Here is a 19521-nt window from a genome sequence, read left to right as displayed (position 1 = left end):
TTTCTCGAAAGATCAACGAAACTAGCCCTTTCTCTCACTTTCTTTTTAACAATCATTAGCAAAATGACAAACCTGGTGTCGACATAGAAATGGTACAAATTTTACAATAAGTTTATTAAGTTAAATGTTTACTTTTTCCCTGTTTCCCCTCCCACTACTTCACTACCCTCCCACTTTCCATATCTCTTTTACCTGGATCCCAACAGGTGGATTCTGAGACGTTCCTTTTCCCTTTCTTCTTCCCTAAGAAAAAAAAAAAAAATACAAATAATGTTAAAAGGAAAATTTAAAAGAAAAAATGTATAACAACAATGCAACGGTGAATTGTAACAATACATTAACAATGTCTATTTTTCCTGATATACCTGCACAATAAAAGAAATTGAAAAAAAAAAAAATAAACCCAATAGGGCTGTTCTGCCCCCAATAAGGGGTAATTATATCTTAGTTGGGATCAAGTACAGGTACTGTTTTATTATTACAGAGAAAAGGGAATCATTTAACCATGAAATAAACCCAATAGGGCTGTTCTGCCCCAATAAGGGGTAATTATATCTTAGTTGGGATCAAGTACAGGTACTGTTTTATTATTACAGAGAAAAGGGAATCATTTAACCATTAAATAAACCCAATAGGGCTGTTCTGCCCCAATAAGGGGTAATTATATCTTAGTTGGGATCAAGTACAGGTACTGTTTTATTATTACAGAGAAAAGGGAATCATTTAACCATTAAATAAACCCAATAGGGCTGTTGTGCCCCCAATAAGGGGTAATTATATCTTAGTTGGGATCAAGTACAGGTACTGTTTTATTATTACAGAGAAAAGGGAATCATTTAACCATTAAATAAACCCAATAGGGCTGTTCTGCCCCCAATAAGGGGTAATTATATCTTAGTTGGGATCAAGTACAGGTACTGTTTTATTATTACAGAGAAAAGGGAATCATTTAACCATGAAATAAACCCAATAGGGCTGTTCTGCCCCCAATAAGGGGTAATTATATCTTAGTTGGGATCAAGTACAGGTACTGTTTTATTATTACAGAGAAAAGGGAATCATTTAACCATTAAATAAACCCAATAGGTCTGTTCTACCCCCAATAAGGGGTAATTATATCTTAGTTGGGATCAAGTACAGGTACTGTTTTATTATTACAGAGAAAAAGGAATCATTTAACCATGAAATAAACCCAATAGGGCTGTTCTGCCCCCAATAAGGGGTAATTATATCTTAGTTGGGATCAAGTACAGGTACTGTTTTATTATTACAGAGAAAAGGGAATCATTTAACCATTAAATAAACCCAATAGGTCTGTTCTACCCCCAATAAGGGGTAATTATATCTTAGTTGGGATCAAGTACAGGTACTGTTTTATTATTACAGAGAAAAAGGAATCATTTAACCATGAAATAAACCCAATAGGGCTGTTCTGCCCCCAATAAGGGGTAATTATATCTTAGTTGGGATCAAGTACAGGTACTGTTTTATTATTACAGAGAAAAGGGAATCATTTAACCATGAAATAAACCCAATAGGGCTGTTCTGCCCCCAGTAAGGGGTAATTATATCTTAGTTGGGATCAAGTACAGGTACTGTTTTATTATTACAGAGAAAAAGGAGATCATTTTAAAAATTTGCAATTATTTACTTATAATGGAATTTATGGGAGATGGCCTTTCCATAATTTGTGACTTCCTGCATAATAGATTTCTGGACAACAGATCCCATACCTGTATTTTTCCAGTTTTGCTTTTTAAGTTATCCCGCTGCACAAACATCACTAATGTTTTCCTGAGACAACCACAATTCAGAAAGGAAAGGAGCGCTTCATTATACAGAGTTCATCGTCTCTCTTTTTGTGGTTTTGAGGTTTTGTGTTTGTTATGAGTCTGTACTTTTTTCTTTTACTTCTTCCTTTTAAAAATGTATATTTTATGTTTTTAATAAAGTACATGTGACATAGCATTTGACTGTATTTTTGGAAATTCTGTCTCCTCGGTATCATAGCGTATCACTCAATAATGAGAATGCCAGGGACAAAAGTGGGGGAAGCAGCCAAACATGCCCTGTGTGCCATATCCCTTAGTACCTGCCCAGCTGGGAACCTGAGGGCCAGATGTCACCCTCCATGATATTTTATGGCCCATGTAGATATATTTATATGACATTATCGGCATCAGTGGTGTAACTATATAGAAAGCAGACCCCTTGGACACGGGGGGTTCAGGGAAAAGTGGGGCCAGGACTGTGGGTTCAGCTCTATAGCCACCCACTGAAAAGCTGTGCACTCACTGCCTGCAATGGCCGGGGTATGTATATGGGCGGATTGGGGGGTGGGATGAACTTGCAGTCTGCACTGAGCCCCTTTGAAGATTTTTTTGCAGGGGGACCAGGCCCAGTGTTGTTACGCCATTGGCTAGCATAGAGTGAGAACTCCACCCCTTTATATTTTTGCTTACTCCCTCGAGCTCCACTTCGTTATTTCCTGTTTGTCCCCGACTCTTTGCAAAACATACTGAAAATCCTGAAAAAAAAAAGAATGGCATTAATTTGGCTTCAAACATGTTTAGATAACAAAACTGTAGTTGGCATTATGAACAGTGAGGGTAATTTAGAAAGTTCAAGTAGTGCGTATTTTTTTCACAAATAGTAGTTTTGTGGATTGTTTCCCCTTTGCTGGTTGTGGGTGTTGGGGGGAAAAGCCTGTTTTGACTCCATTAAGACCAGGAGACAAGAAATTAGGAGCTTCTTCTAGGAAGGCTCTGTGGATGCCGGTTGGTGTGCGGGTTAGTCCTCTTATAGTTTATAAGAGGAAAGTAGGTAAATTAGCAATGGCAGCTGTGGCCTTAACTAGAAATACTGTAGGTTTAGGTTAGTCCCAGGAAAAAAAGGAGGTAGGTTAGGCTATACAGTGACAGAGGGATTGCACATGTTTGAAAAGTAAATTGGGGGCCTCTGTCAAGCTGCTGTAGGACCCCCGATGTGTTCCATTGGATAGCCCTGCTGTGAGGCTATATTATAAGTTGTACACACGATTCAATGGAGGCTGAGAGACTGGTGCAACTTTGTGGGGGAGGCAGTTGTGAGCCATAAGTACTGGGAGGGCTAAAAGGTGCTCCATGGCTGTGGAGAATTTGAATTACTGCAAAATGTGTGTACGTTGGTATAGTAACATTACCATACTTCATTGAAGCAGGATTACTTCATGTCTGACCCGCTTACACGTAGCCAGCAACTGGTTGTGTCACTGGAATAATAGTGAGCCGCCAGTCAGTACTGCAGCCTGATACAGTAGGTGGCAGTGAGTGCCTTTTGCATTGCTGCACTGTCGCTGGCCTTATTGACTATTATTTATTGTACAAAATACAGCGAGTATTGTTGTACATGTTAATTTTACCTTTTTTCTTCTTCTTCAAAACCCAAACAATGATCACAATAACAATAACAATAAGCAGGCCGACTGGAAGTAAAACATAAAGTGGGATAAGCTTGTTCGATGAAGTGTCATCACCTGAATGTGTAAAAAAAAAAATATTTGACAGTTTTGCTTATCATTTTATTATTATTAAACATTAGGGGCCTAGGGCAGCAAATGCAAGGGAGCTCACCCAAGTGTATCAGCCAACTAAGCCACTCCCCCCACCTACATGTCATACTACCTAAATAAAAGAAAAAGGAGCTCCACTAGGGATTGGGGTTGGGAGGGGGTTGTTCAATTTTGAGTTAACTTTTATCATGATGTAGAGAGTGCTATTCTGAGACAATTTGCAATTGGTCTTCATTTTTTATTACTGGTAGTTTTTTCATTATTTTACTTTTTGTTCCGAAAACTCTCCCGTTTGGAAATTCAGCAGTTATCTGGTTGCTAGGGTTCAATGTACTTAGTAACTAGGGAGTGGTTTGAGAGAGTGACTGATATATAAATAGTAGAGGGGCTAAATAGAAAGATAAGTAATACAAAGTAGCAATAACAATAAAATTGTAGCCTCACAGGGCAATCATTTTTTGGCTGCTGACCCCCATTTGAAAGCTGAAAAGAGAGAGGGCAAATAATTCAAAAATGATAAAAGATAAAAAATGAAGACCAATTGAAAAGTTGCTTAGAATTTGCCAGTCTATAACATATTAAAAGTTATCCACACTGTATTTACTTGCCTTTACTAAGTCGCTGTACTTTGCCGATACAAGCCTATGGTGTTTGGTGGGAGAACAGGCCAAACTTTACATTTTTACACATTCATTTTTGTTGTGTACCTCCTATTTATATGTATGTAAATGCAACGTCCTCTATGTATAACTAATTTATGTACATATATATGTATCTATATAACTATATCGGCACTCACCACTCTTCATATACATTCCAGGTGCTTCCTGGGGGACTATGTGAATCTTTAATATTCTTTAATAAATTTTTGTCTATATTCCAGTCTGTGAAACTATATATATATATATTCTGTGACCATATATTATAAAGGCACAAGGCTGCAGGCTGAGTTATACAGGGAATTCTGAGTATCACTCATGTATTATAAGGGATAATGTACCCCCTACTGTAAATGATAAGGATATTAGCAGTCACTGAGGGGTTCTGTGCCCATATAAAGGCACAAGGCTGCAGGCTGAGTTATACAGGGAACTCTGAGTATCACTCATGTATTATAAGGGATAATGTACCCCCTACTGTAAATGATAAGGATATTAGCAGTCACTGAGGGGTTCTGTGCCCATATAAAGGCACAAGGCTGCAGGCTGAGTTATACAGGGAACTCTGAGTATCACTCATGTATTATAAGGGATAATGTACCCCCTACTGTAAATGATAAGGATATTAGCAGTCACTGAGGGGTTCTGTGCCCATATAAAGGCACAAGGCTGCAGGCTGAGTTATACAGGGAACTCTGAGTTTCACTCATGTATTATAAGGGATAATGTACCCCCTACTGTAAATGATAAGGATATTAGCAGTCACTGAGGGGTTCTGTGCCCATATAAAGGCACAAGGCTGCAGGCTGAGTTATACAGGGAACTCTGAGTATCACTCATGTATTATAAGGGATAATGTACCCCCTACTGTAAATGATAAGGATATTAGCAGTTACTCTATGTGCTTCTATAATGGTATGTGTGGCTGATGGCCATGGAACTCCTAGATGACATGGAATATCTTTATATTTGAAAACAAGGAGTATATTATTTTTTTATAATACACAATATTCATCTGATAAATGACATAATGAAAGCACCATTGTAAGACTATATATTAGACAGAATGAGAGATAGATACATAGATAAATAGATCGATATAGATGTATAAGCAAGTTTTGCACTCAACAGGTCTTTGGCAAATAAATAAAAAAAGTTTCAGTCACTGCAGCATGGTCATTTAAGGATCTTAGATGTTTAACATGAGCTTTTTAAGACCGACACAAGGGCAACATCTATTGGTGAGATTGTACAGCACATTTATTTCTAATGTTTTATAGTAACGATCACTGTTGTTGTATTACACTAAAACGGAATTGTATTTAAAATGGACACAGTTATTATGAGTTTTATAAAGATGGGTGTAATGGCGACACCTACTGGTGATATTGTAAATCATGTTTTATACTAATGTGCACTATTGTATTGCATTCAAATGGAACAGTTTGACTGGATTATCACACATTACACATTAGTGTTTGTTGAAACACTCTTGTACTATCCTTGAGAAAGGACCTGGGGAACAAAACATTAGACTTCGGTACAGTGTGTAAAGAATAACATTATAAAAAGAGCGCTCGTCCCAGTGTCATGGTCTGGGGAACATTGTATGGTGAATGTTACTGTTACCCCACATGTACACGGTCAAATTTTCAATTTGTTGTTTCACATTTCTTCCAGGCCATGATCATTATGCTGTTTGTTTCACTGGGAAACTGACCTGTGGCATTACTGTGTTTATGTGGATTCCCTTGCACGGCAGACTTGGCCATAGGAGGCTCTGTAATGAGAGAATAAAATATCAGTAATTGAATGTACACTGGGGAAATATATAACGCTTTTAAATTGGTTTATTATCTTTGATTTGAAGGCAGATATTACAATATGACATTAGGCCAAAGCCACATGGGACAAATGAAAGAAACTTGAATTCTAAGCTACTTTTTAACATACACTCATTACATGAATTGTACAGGTATAGGACCCGTTATCCAGAATGCTCGGGACCAAGGGTATTCGGGATAAGGGTTTTTTCCATAATTTGGATCTTCATACCTTAAGTCTACTAAAAAAATCACTAAACATTAATTAAACCAAACAGGATTGTTTTGCCTCCAATAAGGATTAATTATATCTTAGTTGGGATCAATTACAGGTACTGTTTTATTATTACAGAGAAAAGGGAATCATTTAACCATGAAATAAACCCAATAGGGCTGTTCTGCCCCCAATAAGGGGTAATTATATCTTAGTTGGGATCAAGTACAGGTACTGTTTTATTATTACAGAGAAAAGGGAATCATTTAACCATTAAATAAACCCAATAGGGCTGTTCTGCCCCCAATAAGGGGTAATTATATCTTAGTTGGGATCAAGTACAGGTACTATTTTATTATTACAGAGAAAAAGGAAATCAATATTAAAAATCTAAATTATTTGATTAAATTGAGTCTATGGGAGACTCTCTGTAATTCGGATATTTCTGGATAATGGATCCCTTACCTGTTTCTGCTATTGAAAACAGAATATATCTCTTTCTGTTTTGATTAACAGAAATATGAAGCAGCATGCAATGCATTGTGGGAAAAGGAGTCTTGGCTGGAGCAGATCTGATTTTTGCTACCAAAGTCAGAACCAGCCATACATAAAGAGACAAACACTGCTTTCCATTGCAATTCAATTTACAAATAACTAAAAGGAACCACTAAAAATGTGTAATGGATGTATATTGGAAAGCCAGCAGGTTTAAATCCCTGGGATCAGCAAAGCTGTACAACAACCCTGATACTGTATTGCCGGGGTGCTGCAGTATATGGGCTGAGATGTGTGAAACTGGTAGATCTTTGTAGGAACAGATGGAAATATTGGGGGTAAAACCAACTAATTAGACAATTTATTGTCTTGGTCACACGTTACATGGGCATAGGATAGTGTTTCTCCATAATCCCAGTGTAATTGCAGCCGGGAGGGGGCAGATCTGCTAGAATGTTTCAGTGTGAAACAGATGCAATGGCTCTGAACGTTTTCTAAGTCCAGTCATTTCCAGCGAGATAGATTTCTATATAAGCAGGGAATCAGAAAAAGAGGGGTTTTTTTTTGCCTTTACAACCCCTTTAGTACTGAACGTCTAGTTTTTCAGTTGGATACATACCCTGGACAATAAGGTGATAGTTCTCCGGGTCTTTTTCAGATGTATTTTGAAAACGGCTACATATTTTCCATTCTCCAGAGTCATTTTTTCTAAGGTGACTTATCTCTATAGTGTTATTTTTTATATTGATGCGCCCCTTGAAATGATCATGTGATACATTACAGGAACTGCTGTTGCATTTTCCTATATAAATAACAGTGTAGTTTCCCTGTTGTTTCCACGTGATATCAGTATTCTGAAGAATGCCTTTTGTTAAATTCAGCGGTATCAGAACAGAACCATTAATGTATCCTGTAAGTATTCGATCTTCACCAGACTTATCTGTGAAAGGAATGAAATAGAATAGACTGTTTAAGATTCATATTAATGGGGAACTAAATCTTAACTAAAGACATAGGCTACAAAGGTTGTACATTATGTTTTAGGGTTCTGTACCAGCCCAAGGCACCCACAGCCCTTTAGCAGGGAAGATCGGTGCCCCAGTAGCCCCCCATCTTCTTTTCTGCTGATTCCCTGCCCATACTCTGTGCTGCTGGCACTTACCTGAGCTTAGGGGCCCACTCACTATATACTGTATATATACACTATAAATGTCACACTATACTGTATATATACAATATAAATGGCACACTATACTGTATATATACAATATAACTGTCACACTATACTGTATATATACAATATAAATGGCACACTATACTGTATATGTAGAATATTAATGTCACACTATCCTGTATATATAGAATATTAATGTCACACTATACTGTATATATACACAATAAATGGCACACTATACTGTATATATACAATATAAATGGCACACTATACTGTATATATACACAATAAATGGCACACTATACTGTATATATACACTATAAATGGCACACTATACTGTATATATACACTATAAATGGCACACTATACTGTATATATACAATATAAATGTCACACTATACTGTATATATACAATATAACTGTCACACTATACTGTATATGTAGAATATTAATGTCACACTATCCTGTATATATAGAATATTAATGTCACACTATACTGTATATATACACAATAAATGGCACACTATACTGTATATATACAATATAAATGTCACACTATACTGTATATATACACTATAAATGGCACACTATACTGTATATATACAATATAAACGTCACACTATACTGTATATATAGAATATAAATGGCACACTATACTGTATATATACACAATAAATGGCACACTATACTGTATATATACACTATAAATGGCACGCTATACTGTATATATACAATATAAATGTCACACTATACTGTATATATACAATATAAATGTCACACTATACTGTATATATAGAATATAAATGTCACACTATACTGTATATATACAATATAAATGTCACACTATACTGTATATATAGAATATAAATGGCACACTATACTGTATATATACAATATAAATGTCACACTATACTGTATATATACAATATAAATGGCACAATATACTGTATATATAGAATATAAATGGCACACTATACTGTATATATAGAATATTAATGTCACACTATCCTGTATATATAGAATATAAATGTCACACTATACTGTATATATACAATATAAATGTCACACTATACTGTATATATAGAATATAAATGGCACACTATACTGTATATATACAATATAAATGGCACAATATACTGTATATATAGAATATAAATGTCACACTATACTGTATATATACAATATAAATGGCACACTATACTGTATACAATATAAATGTCACACTATACTGTATATATACAATATAAATATCACTATACTGTATATATACAATATAAATGGCACAGTATAAGGCTGTACTTAATTCAGATTTACATAACATGACAGCTCTGAAACCAGTGCAATTAGCATCATAATGTAATAATCAGTCCTGTAGCATCAGTTTATATAACAGACCAGCCTTATTTTCTGCTTGATATTTTGCCACAACCCCTAAGCTCTGCTTCCCAACAGCCGCCCAGAGCTCACTGAGCATGTGCAGTGTCACTGACACTTCTAACAGAATCCAAGATGAGGAGCTCCTGTGACAACTGTAGACCTATATCATTATTACTATAGAGATGCTGAAACTTTTGATTAGTGCAGTCAGTTAGTAAGATTTTACAAGTTTAGTATATAAAATATGGCATTTCAAGCCATATTCATTTTTAGGGTTTAGTTCCCCTTTAAATGTGCTTTTCTAGTAGGTGGCCTGGGTTGTGTTCTGCTGCATTCTCATAGGAAAGAACTTCACTGTTTAGTTAAATGAATACATACTTTTCCTTTTGTCCATGATATAAGCATTATTGGTCGTAAAACCCAAAGAAGACGTAGTATTGCTGACATGCCAATGCTAAAAAAGGTACTCTCAATTATTCTATATTACTGTAAATAACTGAACTTTGTGACTTTAATGCTAAGTGCCCAGTGGGTTCCTGATATGCAAAATTACAGTAAAATAAGGATCATCTATCATAGTCAAAGTAGAGTAAGTTGTTATTTGATATCACCAGAAGAACAGAACTATAGAACAGAAGGAACTGCAAAAATATTTTACATAGACATGCAGAAAAATCCTCATGAAGTGCTTCTCATTCAGTTAAAAGACTCAAATTAAAATACACAAGTTTGCCCAGTTGCGAAAAAACATAGCAGCCAATAGGGGTTTTGCTTTTAAGCAGGTGATCATTAAAAGCTACAGTACATGCTGATACTATAGATTACTGCACTAGGGTACTGTCTTTTATTACATATATCCAATAAATGTAAGCAAAGTATAGGTATGGGATCCTATATCCGGAAACCAGTTATTCAGAAAGTTCAGAATTACGGAAAGGCCATCTCCCATAGACTATATTTTAATTAAATAATTTACATTTTTAAAAATGATTCCTTTTTCTCTGAAATAATAAAACAGTACCTGTACTTCATCCCAACTAAGATATAATTACCCCTTATTGGGGCAGAACAGCCCTATTGGGTTTATTTAATGGTTAAATGATTCCCTTTTCTCTGTAATAATAAAACAGTACCTGTACTTGATCCCAACTAAGATATAATTACCCCTTATTGGGGCAGAACAGTCCTATTGGGTTTATTTAATGGTTAAATGATTCCCTTTTCTCTGTAATAATAAAACAGTACCTGTACTTGATCCCAACTAAGATATAATTACCCCTTATTGGGGCAGAACAGACCTATTGGGTTTATTTACTGGTTAAATGATTCCCTTTTCTCTGTAATAATAAAACAGTACCTGTACTTGATCCCAACTAAGATATAATTACCCCTTATTGGGGCAGAACAGCCCTATTGGGTTTATTTCATGGTTAAATGATTCCCTTTTCTCTGTAATAATAAAACAGTACCTGTACTTGATCCCAACTAAGATATAATTACCCCTTATTGGGGGCAGAACAGCCCTATTGGGTTTATTTCATGGTTAAATGATTCCCTTTTCTCTGTAATAATAAAACAGTACCTGTACTTGATCCCAACTAAGATATAATTACCCCTTATTGGGGGCAGAACAGCCCTATTGGGTTTATTTAATGGTTAAATGATTCCCTTTTCTCTGTAATAATAAAACAGTACCTGTACTTGATCCCAACTAAGATATAATTACCCCTTATTGGGGGCAGAACAGCCCTATTGGGTTTATTTCATGGTTAAATGATTCCCTTTTCTCTGTAATAATAAAACAGTACCTGTACTTGATCCCAACTAAGATATAATTACCCCTTACTGGGGGTAAAACAATCCTATTGGGTTTATTCAATACTTAAATAATTTTTAACAGACTTAAGTTATGGAGATCCAAATTACGGAAGGATCCCTTATCCAGAAACCCCAAGTCTCGAGCATTCTGTATGACAGATGCTGATCACCGCTGAAAAGACTGAGAAGATATGGTAACAAAGAATAAACAAAGGGGCTATATGGAGACAATAATAAAAGTCAAAATACCATAGGGGTCATTTACAATGCCCCATGCAGTGGGCAAACAAAAATAAGGCTGAAATTGGCCACTGCACGGGGTATTGTGTGAATAGCCGCAGGCTACCTGTCGAGCATGCCTTCAGTTGAGTGATATCTGCACTGGGGAGTTTCAAGAAGATTGGGAAAAGGAGGCACATAGACCTGTGTCTAGATGTAGATGGGGGTCATTCAGCTTTTCAGCACCCCCTTATTTACTGTATAAGGAACAGACAAGTGAATTTTTCCAGGCTGATACATACCATCGGAATTAAATGATCTTTTTCTTTTCTGTGTCTTTGTATACCAGCAAGGTCTACTGTCCACTCCGGTGTCATCTGTTAGGTCTGTGACTATAGTTTGATTCTTGTCAATGAAACTCTTGTTTCTGTATTCTGCCCCTTCCACTGATTCCCCTTGGCTCCCTGGCTTCTGATTGGGGCATGATATGTTAGCACCCACCTTGGAACAATCCTTCAGTGCAGCAGTGCTATTTATATTCCTACTAAGCTGGGCATCATGATCTGCTTCTAGAAGGAAAAAATCATAATTATTGTGAGGAAAATGCATTTACACTACAGCTACTCTGTGCCTGTTGTTTGGGAATAAGGGAGTAGTTTTGGACTTTGGTACCAAGGCACCAGCTACACTGCCATTTTATTCACAATTGCAGTTGATCGAGCCGCTCAAGTATTATACTGGCTACAAGACATTAAACACCCTTAAACTCCCCTGTTTAATATGGGTTCAATCAATAGATAGTAGTGATGAACAAATTTTTTCACCAGGCATGCATTTGCAGCGAATTTCCCCATTTCGCCATTGGCGAATTGTTTTGTTAAACATCAGAGAAATTTTGCCGCTCAAATTTGCGTTTGGATCAAAAAAGGTTGCGTCAAAAAAGGGCGCGGTTGCATAAAAAAGGCATGGTCACTGCAAAAGAGACACTAAAAAGGGTGTGGTCATGTAAAGAAGGCATGGTCACGTCAAATAAGGGGCATCGTCACAGCAAAATAGGCACAAAAAAGGGCGTGGCCATGTACAAAAATGCGCGGTCACGTCAAAAAAAGGGCACAGCCGTATAAAAAAGGCATGGTCACAGCAAAATAGGCACAAAAAGAGTATGGTCACGTCAAAAAAAGGGCATCGTCACAGCAAAATAGGCACAAAAAGGGCGTGGCCATGTACAGAAAGGCGCGGGCATGTAAAAAAAAAGGGCACAGCCGTATAAAAAAGGCATGGTCACAGCAAAATAGGCACAAAAAGGGTATGGTCACGTCAAAAAGGCATGGTCACGTCAAATAAGGGGCATTGTCACAGCAAAATAAGCACAAAAAGGGCATGGTCATGAAAAAAAAGAGCGTGGTCATGTCAAGAAAGGGCGTGGTCTGATGAAAAATGCATGGTCACAGCAAAATAGGCACAAAAAGGATATGGTCACGTCAAAAAAAGGGCATCGTCACAGCAAAATAGGCACAAAAAGGGCGTGGCCATGTACAGAAAGGCGCGGGCATGTAAAAAAAAAAGGGCACAGCGGAATAAAAAAGGCATGGTCACAGCAAAATAGGCACAAAAAGGGTATGGTCACGTCAAAAAGGCATGGTCACGTCAAAAAAGGGGCATTGTCACAGCAAAATAGGCACAAAAAAGGGTGTGGTCACGTAAAAAAGGTGAAGTCATGTCAAAAAAGGGCACAGTGGTGTAAAAAAAAGGCATGGTCACAGCAAAATAGGCACAAAAAGGGCGTGGTCACATAAAAAAGACGCGGTCATGTTAAAAAAGTCGCGTGCAGCAAAAAAGTTTTCTGCTGTTTCATGAATTTTCCATAGCTTCGCCAATTTTTAGAACGCTATTTTTGCCTACTGTTTTATTTTGGGAAATATGTATGGTTTTTATTATTTCTTGCACTAAACAGACTGAAAATAAAGCCACATTTTACTTCCTGATCCCAGTGAGCACGGGCCAAACAAACCACTCCCCTAGCTGCAGCCTGTTAGGCTTTTAGGCAAAGAGGAGCCACTTGACTGCTAATGCGTTTGTGTTTATTGGGTTTAGGAAGTAAAATGGCACTTTATTTATAGTTTCACATTTTGCCCTGTACAGGTAGATAGTTACCAATCTGTCATGTAACTTTCTAGATATATTTCCTTGTTTTTGCCTTGTAACCCCTTAAGTCATTCAATATTCACTACAAGAACAGAGCAGCCATCTATTAATATATAAATGGTATTTCTTTAGTTATGAATGAAACACAGGCACAGACCTGCTTAAACTTGTACTTGGTATCACTGGGCCTCATTTACAAAGTGTAGGTGCCAATCATCATTGGGAATAATAATAATGATACTGTAGTCAGATAAAAAAGTATAATAGGCCTTTCATTTGTGCACTGTTACCTGTACGATCATGCTTCTGCCTACAGGGAATTGGAAACTGCCATGCATAGCAGGAAATAAATTGGTTCCATAGAATACACAGTATGTAGTTTGAAGGCACCATGGTAATAAGGAGACTAATGGGGATTCCAGTATAGTCATTGGCAAAATACAAATTCCCCAAATTAAAAAAAGAATAAGCCCATTTAACAATGTAAAATGTATGTATATCTTTATTTACAAGGGGCTATTTATGTACGCAGCGCTGTACAGCAGAACAATAAATGAATACAACAAACAGGGTTATTACAATAATACATAAGTACAAACTATGATAAAAAATAAATACAACAATATAATTGCAACAAGTTAAGAATCAAAGAGGTCCCTGCCCTGTAGTGCCTAAAATAATATATATTGTAATGTTTTTATGCAAAATTTTGAATTCTTGAATTTTATCATCAGCGTCGGATTTCTTATCCGGCCCCTAGGCCGCCCCAGTCATCGCCACTCCTCCTCCCCCACCCCCCCCCCACTCCCACGAGCTTGTGGAAGTTAAAACTCGCATACGGAGCAGTGGGGAGAGGTCCGTATGGGAGCAAAATGTTGGTGTGGCGGGGCGGCATGCCGCCCCCAAATTTGTGCCGCCCTAGGCCCAGGCCTTTGTGGCCTCTCCACTAATCTGGGCCTGTTTATCATAATCCTATAATCCTATAGCAGTGACAATTTACTCAGCGCTTTTCAGAGCTTCTTCAACTCTTGAGTCCTGCTCCAGTGGAGCTTACAATCTAATTCCCCTATGATACGGACATGTCCCATTAAAGAGACATATCACATATAGAGAACATAACAATGCATGCAGATAGTTCCTATGTAGATGCAGAACTCAGATCCCCAGCAGCAGGCAGTGCTAAGCCACTTTGCCGGGAAGTAAAGAATTCAAACACATAAAGTGTGCTCAGGTACTTTCCAGGCTGCCACTCCCAGCCCGAGCATGCTGACTTTCTCAAAATGTACTTGCAATAACGATCTAAATGGAAACACAAATATCATCGGATATAAAATTACACCTTGTGCCGTAAATATGAGAAATACTGGCTTTTCTACCCATAAAAGTGACTTGTACCAGTTGCCAGTAAGTGATCCGCCATTCAGTATCCAACTGCAAGAGCAGAGCAGCCTCCATAGATCATGGAAATCATACAGAATCCAGTTCATGCCTCTGAATTGAATTTACCAGTGTATATAACAAACCATCCCATTCAGAAGATGTAATATACAAAGCCTTTCATACCAGATTTTGTTGTAACGATCCAAAAGCACAGAAACCCCATGACATATCCCTGGCTTGTCATTTCTGCAAATGATAGAAATGTCCTGGTTGTGGGCACCATACCGTATGTAACTGGCTTTCACTTTCACTTAAACCAATCAAGGAAACGCCCATGGGTCGAGGTGCAAGTTTAATTTTTTTAAATCCTACGCCCACTAGGTGCTTGTTCCTTGTCTGTTGCATTTGTAAATTTCCTCTTATTTGCTCCCATTTTACATGCCTTTTAAAACCACAAATGGTATAGGTTTTAAGTGGTAAATTATAACGAAGCAAAGGTTAGCTCCAGCCTTGAGTGCTTTGTGTGCAGGGCCGCCATCAGGGGGGCACTATTCTGGAGATTCTATCAATCCACTGACTGTCCAACCTGCAAGCATTTCTCCTCTAGACAATCTCCTTCCACCCCTGTGATGGTGGATGGTCAACAAGGATATGAGGTTGAGAACATTCTGGACTCTCCAGAAATTGACAGTTTCCCATAAAGTGGAAATGGTTAAACCCTGAGAAATGTTCCTGGGTATACTGTAGCATTCAGATGTTCATGCTCTTCGATTAATATGGACGTTTTTCAAACAATTTCCACAGAAACCTGGTGATGGTGGTACTGTCAGGAGTGCTCTGGTTAGGAGCACTCTGCTTCATATTTGGATTAAAGATGGTGGTGTAGCTCCTCCGCAATAAAGTTTGATTGAAAGGGCTTGTCCCGTTTGCAGCTCTGAGTGCCATTGCATTTGTTGCTACTTAAAAATGGTGGTGCCCAGGGCCACAACGTTGTTTCCTTGCATTCACACTTCTTGCTTGGTCCTGACTACAACCCTGGTAGGAGCTGAGCAGGTCCTGATAAATAGATACCTAGTTTCTCAGCAAATCTCACTTGCTTTCTTTCTTTTTTTAGTGAGTGTTTATTGGTAGATTGAGAGTTGGTTCTCAGGTAAAGTTACAGCTGCAGATTCTTCTTTTCAATCTTCATTTCTGTGCTGCCTTCAGTCTGTAATATCTCCCCAGCCCCTGTCTCCATCTGTGCCTTGATTGGTCAATTTTACTGTCTGTCAAGAAAACTGTGCTTTGATTGGAGAATCCACAAAAAGAAAGGAGATTTCCAAGGAGTGAGGTTGTTTTTTTTTTTTTTGTTTTTTTTTAAGGTGCCAAGCAGGTTTGGGGAGGCTCAGCCTTCCCTAGCCTTATTGAAAATCTGCCCATGTTCCTATCGACTTCCATAAACCTTGTTAGCTTGTTGCCAGTGTGTAGCCCAAGGCATACCAGCCCTCCCACCTCTTCTCCCACACCCTCATCCAGATGCTCCCAGCCAAGCAGTGATACCCACCTGGAGCAATGGGGGTCTCAGACACAAGGAGGAGGCACAGCAGTGACACAGTGATCCGGGGGTACATGGCAGACAGCACTGGCTCCTAGCATCCCTGCCCCAAGGGAAAACTAAATGCAAAAAGTGATATGACGTGATATAAATGTATATCTGTGCGGGGTGTAACCAGTTCCACCCAGGCAATTACTGTATGCCGAGTATATATCAAAATACACATAATCTTATCTGTCTGTCTGTCATCTACCTTTATTATCTCTATCCCACCTATGATAGTGGTGATTGTTTCCATAATATTTCTCCCGTTTTGGGCAGAAAGTAATACTTTTCAAGAGGCAACAGAACAGAGCCCCCATGCAGGATTTCTAGTGGCAGCAATGGCAGATATTGGTAACAGTAGGGCAAGATGGCATCCGGAGGACAAGATGGGCAGAGCAAGACACTGGTGGCCATATTCCTACTGCACCCATGGCAAGCCTCCCCCACCCACCCCCACGCAAGATGTAGTGAAGAGTGGCGATTGGGTGAGTTTGGAGTAATGAGACCCCCATGTGAAAAATACTGGCACACTGGAGTTTTTTATAACTCTTTTGCAGATTAATATTTTGGAATGATGTCTTTTTTCATGAAGTTTTCACTTATGGACATTGCTCTGATATATTGAGAAGTGTTATTATAAAATTATACTTTTGTACACTTTGAAATGGCTTTTACAGATTGTTTAAAGGTTAAATATGCTTATTGCACAATTGTGTTTGCTAATAAAGACTGGACTGCGCTGGGAGTGCCGGCTGTGTACCGAGTAAGAATTGTTGGAGGAGGGAAGGGTGTGCTGGGTGAACTTTTCTTGTTGTATACCTGCGGTCCCTCAGCCAGGGTCCAAACTAAGGGTAGGCAGATAGAACAGGTACCGTATATACTCGAGTATAAGCCGATCCGAATATAAGCCGAGGTACCTAAGAAAACTGGAAAAACTTATTGAGTCGAGTATAAGCCTAGGGTGGGAAATGCAGCAGCTACTGCTAAGTTTTAATAATCAAAATAAATACCTATAACATTACATTAATTGAGGTATCAGTGGGGTATATGTTTTTCAATATTTATTTCAAAGAAAAACAGTAAACTAGCTCTGTAAGTGGAGAAGAGGGTCAACAAAAACAATATGAGTTCTACCCCACGCTCATTGCACATTGGCAAACTGGCAGCAGGCCCAGTCCCGGAGGACATGTAAGGGGAAATAAGTATTGCTAGTGGGAGCCTAGGCCAGGGCACTGGGGGGTCTGGTTGCGGGTGGCCTAATTTGCACACAAAGGAGAGAGGGTTCTAGTCTGGAGGGACCCATGGTGCCCAACTCGAGTATAAGCCGAGGGTGACTTTTTCAGCACATTTTGGGTGCTGAAAAACTAGGCTTATACTCGAGTATATACCGTATGTGTCTAGTGCCCCCTAAGGTTGCACCCTGCTTTTATTTAAGTTCAACTCCCAGCACCTACTGCAGCATAAAAATGCAACGTAAAATTATTTCGCTTTAGGAATTAGGAAATATGTGTTTTCCGATGGTCTTAGGCGACCCCCAAAGGGGTCCCGACCCACAGATTGAGAACTGCTGATCTAGAAGATGTCATCCATAGATAGCGCCTTTATGATTTTTTTCTTCTTTTACATGGTGGGTTTTTATTCTTGAAAGGCACTCTGCAGCTCCAACCCGGCTCAAGGAAAGCCTCCCATAGGGCTCAATGGCACTCTGCAGCTCCAACCCGGCCCAAGGAAAGTCTCCCATAGGGCTCAATGGCACTCTGCAGCTCCAACCCGGCCCAAGGAAAGTCTCCCATAGGGCTCAATGGCACTCTGCAGCTCCAACCCGGCTCAAGGAAAGCCTCCCATAGGGCTCAATGGCACTCTGCAGCTCCAACCCGGCCCAAGGAAAGTCTCCCATAGGGCTCAATGGCACTCTGCAGCTCCAACCCGGCCCAAGGAAAGTCTCCCATAGGGCTCAATGGCACTCTGCAGCTCCAACCCGGCCCAAGGAAAGTCTCCCATAGGGCTCAATGGCACTCTGCAGCTCCAACCCGGCCCAAGGAAAGTCTCCCATAGGGCTCAATGGCACTCTGCAGCTCCAACCTGGCCCAAGGAAAGTCTCCCATAGGGCTCAATGGCACTCTGCAGCTCCAACCTGGCCCAAGGAAAGTCTCCCATAGGGCTCAATGGCACTCTGCAGCTCCAACCCGGCCCAAGGAAAGCCTCCCATAGGGCTCAATGGCACTCTGCAGCTCCAACCCGGCCCAAGGAAAGTCTCCCATAGGGCTCAATGGCACTCTGCAGCTCCAACCTGGCCCAAGGAAAGTCTCCCATAGGGCTCAATGGCACTCTGCAGCTCCAACCCGGCCCAAGGAAAGTCTCCCATAGGCCTTAATGGCACTCTGCAGCTCCAACCCGGCCCAAGGAAAGTCTCCCATAGGCCTTAATGGCACTCTGCAGCTCCAACCCGGCCCAAGGAAAGTCTCCCATAGGGCTCAATGGCACTCTGCAGCTCCAACCAGGCCCAAGGAAAGTCTCCCATAGGGCTCAATGGCACTCTGCAGCTCCAACCCGGCCCAAGGAAAGTCTCCCATAGGGTTCAATGGCACTCTGCAGCTCCAACCCGGCCCAAGGAAAGTCTCCCATAGGGCTCAATGGCACTCTGCAGCTCCAACCCGGCCCGAGGAAAGTCTCCCATAGGGCTCAATGGCACTCTGCAGCTCCAACCCGGCCCGAGGAAAGTCTCCCATAGGGCTCAATGGCACTCTGCAGCTCCAACCCGACCCGAGGAAAGTCTCCCATAGGGCTCAATGGCACTCTGCAGCTCCAACCCGGCCCAAGGAAAGTCTCCCATAGGGCTCAATGGCACTCTGCAGCTCCAACCCGGCCCGAGGAAAGCCTCCCATAGGGCTCAATGGCACTCTGCAGCTCCAACCTGGCCCGAGGAAAGTCTCCCATAGGGCTCAATGGCACTCTGCAGCTCCAACCCGGCCCGAGGAAAGCCTCCCATAGGGCTCAATGGCACTCTGCAGCTCCAACCCGGCCCAAGGAAAGTCTCCCATAGGGCTCAATGGCACTCTGCAGCTCCAACCCGGCCCAAGGAAAGTCT

At 39.8% G+C, this 19521-nt stretch overlaps 1 protein-coding gene across 1 annotated transcript; it reads right to left on the bottom strand.

Moving 5' to 3' along the window:
- Positions 1–2072: 2072 nt before the first annotated feature.
- Positions 2073–16523, bottom strand: LOC116406735. The gene is made up of 6 exons (XM_031891494.1): positions 16398–16523; positions 11632–11898; positions 7361–7681; positions 5930–5989; positions 3401–3514; positions 2073–2527 (listed from the first exon to the last, which is right to left on the bottom strand). Exons 1-6 carry the CDS (start codon positions 16462–16464, stop codon positions 2292–2294), a joined length of 1065 nt encoding a protein of 354 aa, XP_031747354.1. The 5' UTR covers positions 16465–16523; the 3' UTR covers positions 2073–2291.
- Between the last annotated feature and the right edge of the window lie 2998 nt (positions 16524–19521).

The sequence above is a fragment of the Xenopus tropicalis genome, chromosome 8 (assembly GCF_000004195.4).
Source record: "Xenopus tropicalis strain Nigerian chromosome 8, UCB_Xtro_10.0, whole genome shotgun sequence".
Classification (NCBI taxonomy): Eukaryota; Metazoa; Chordata; class Amphibia; order Anura; family Pipidae; genus Xenopus; species Xenopus tropicalis.
This window is presented reverse-complemented; position numbering and strand designations above follow the sequence as displayed.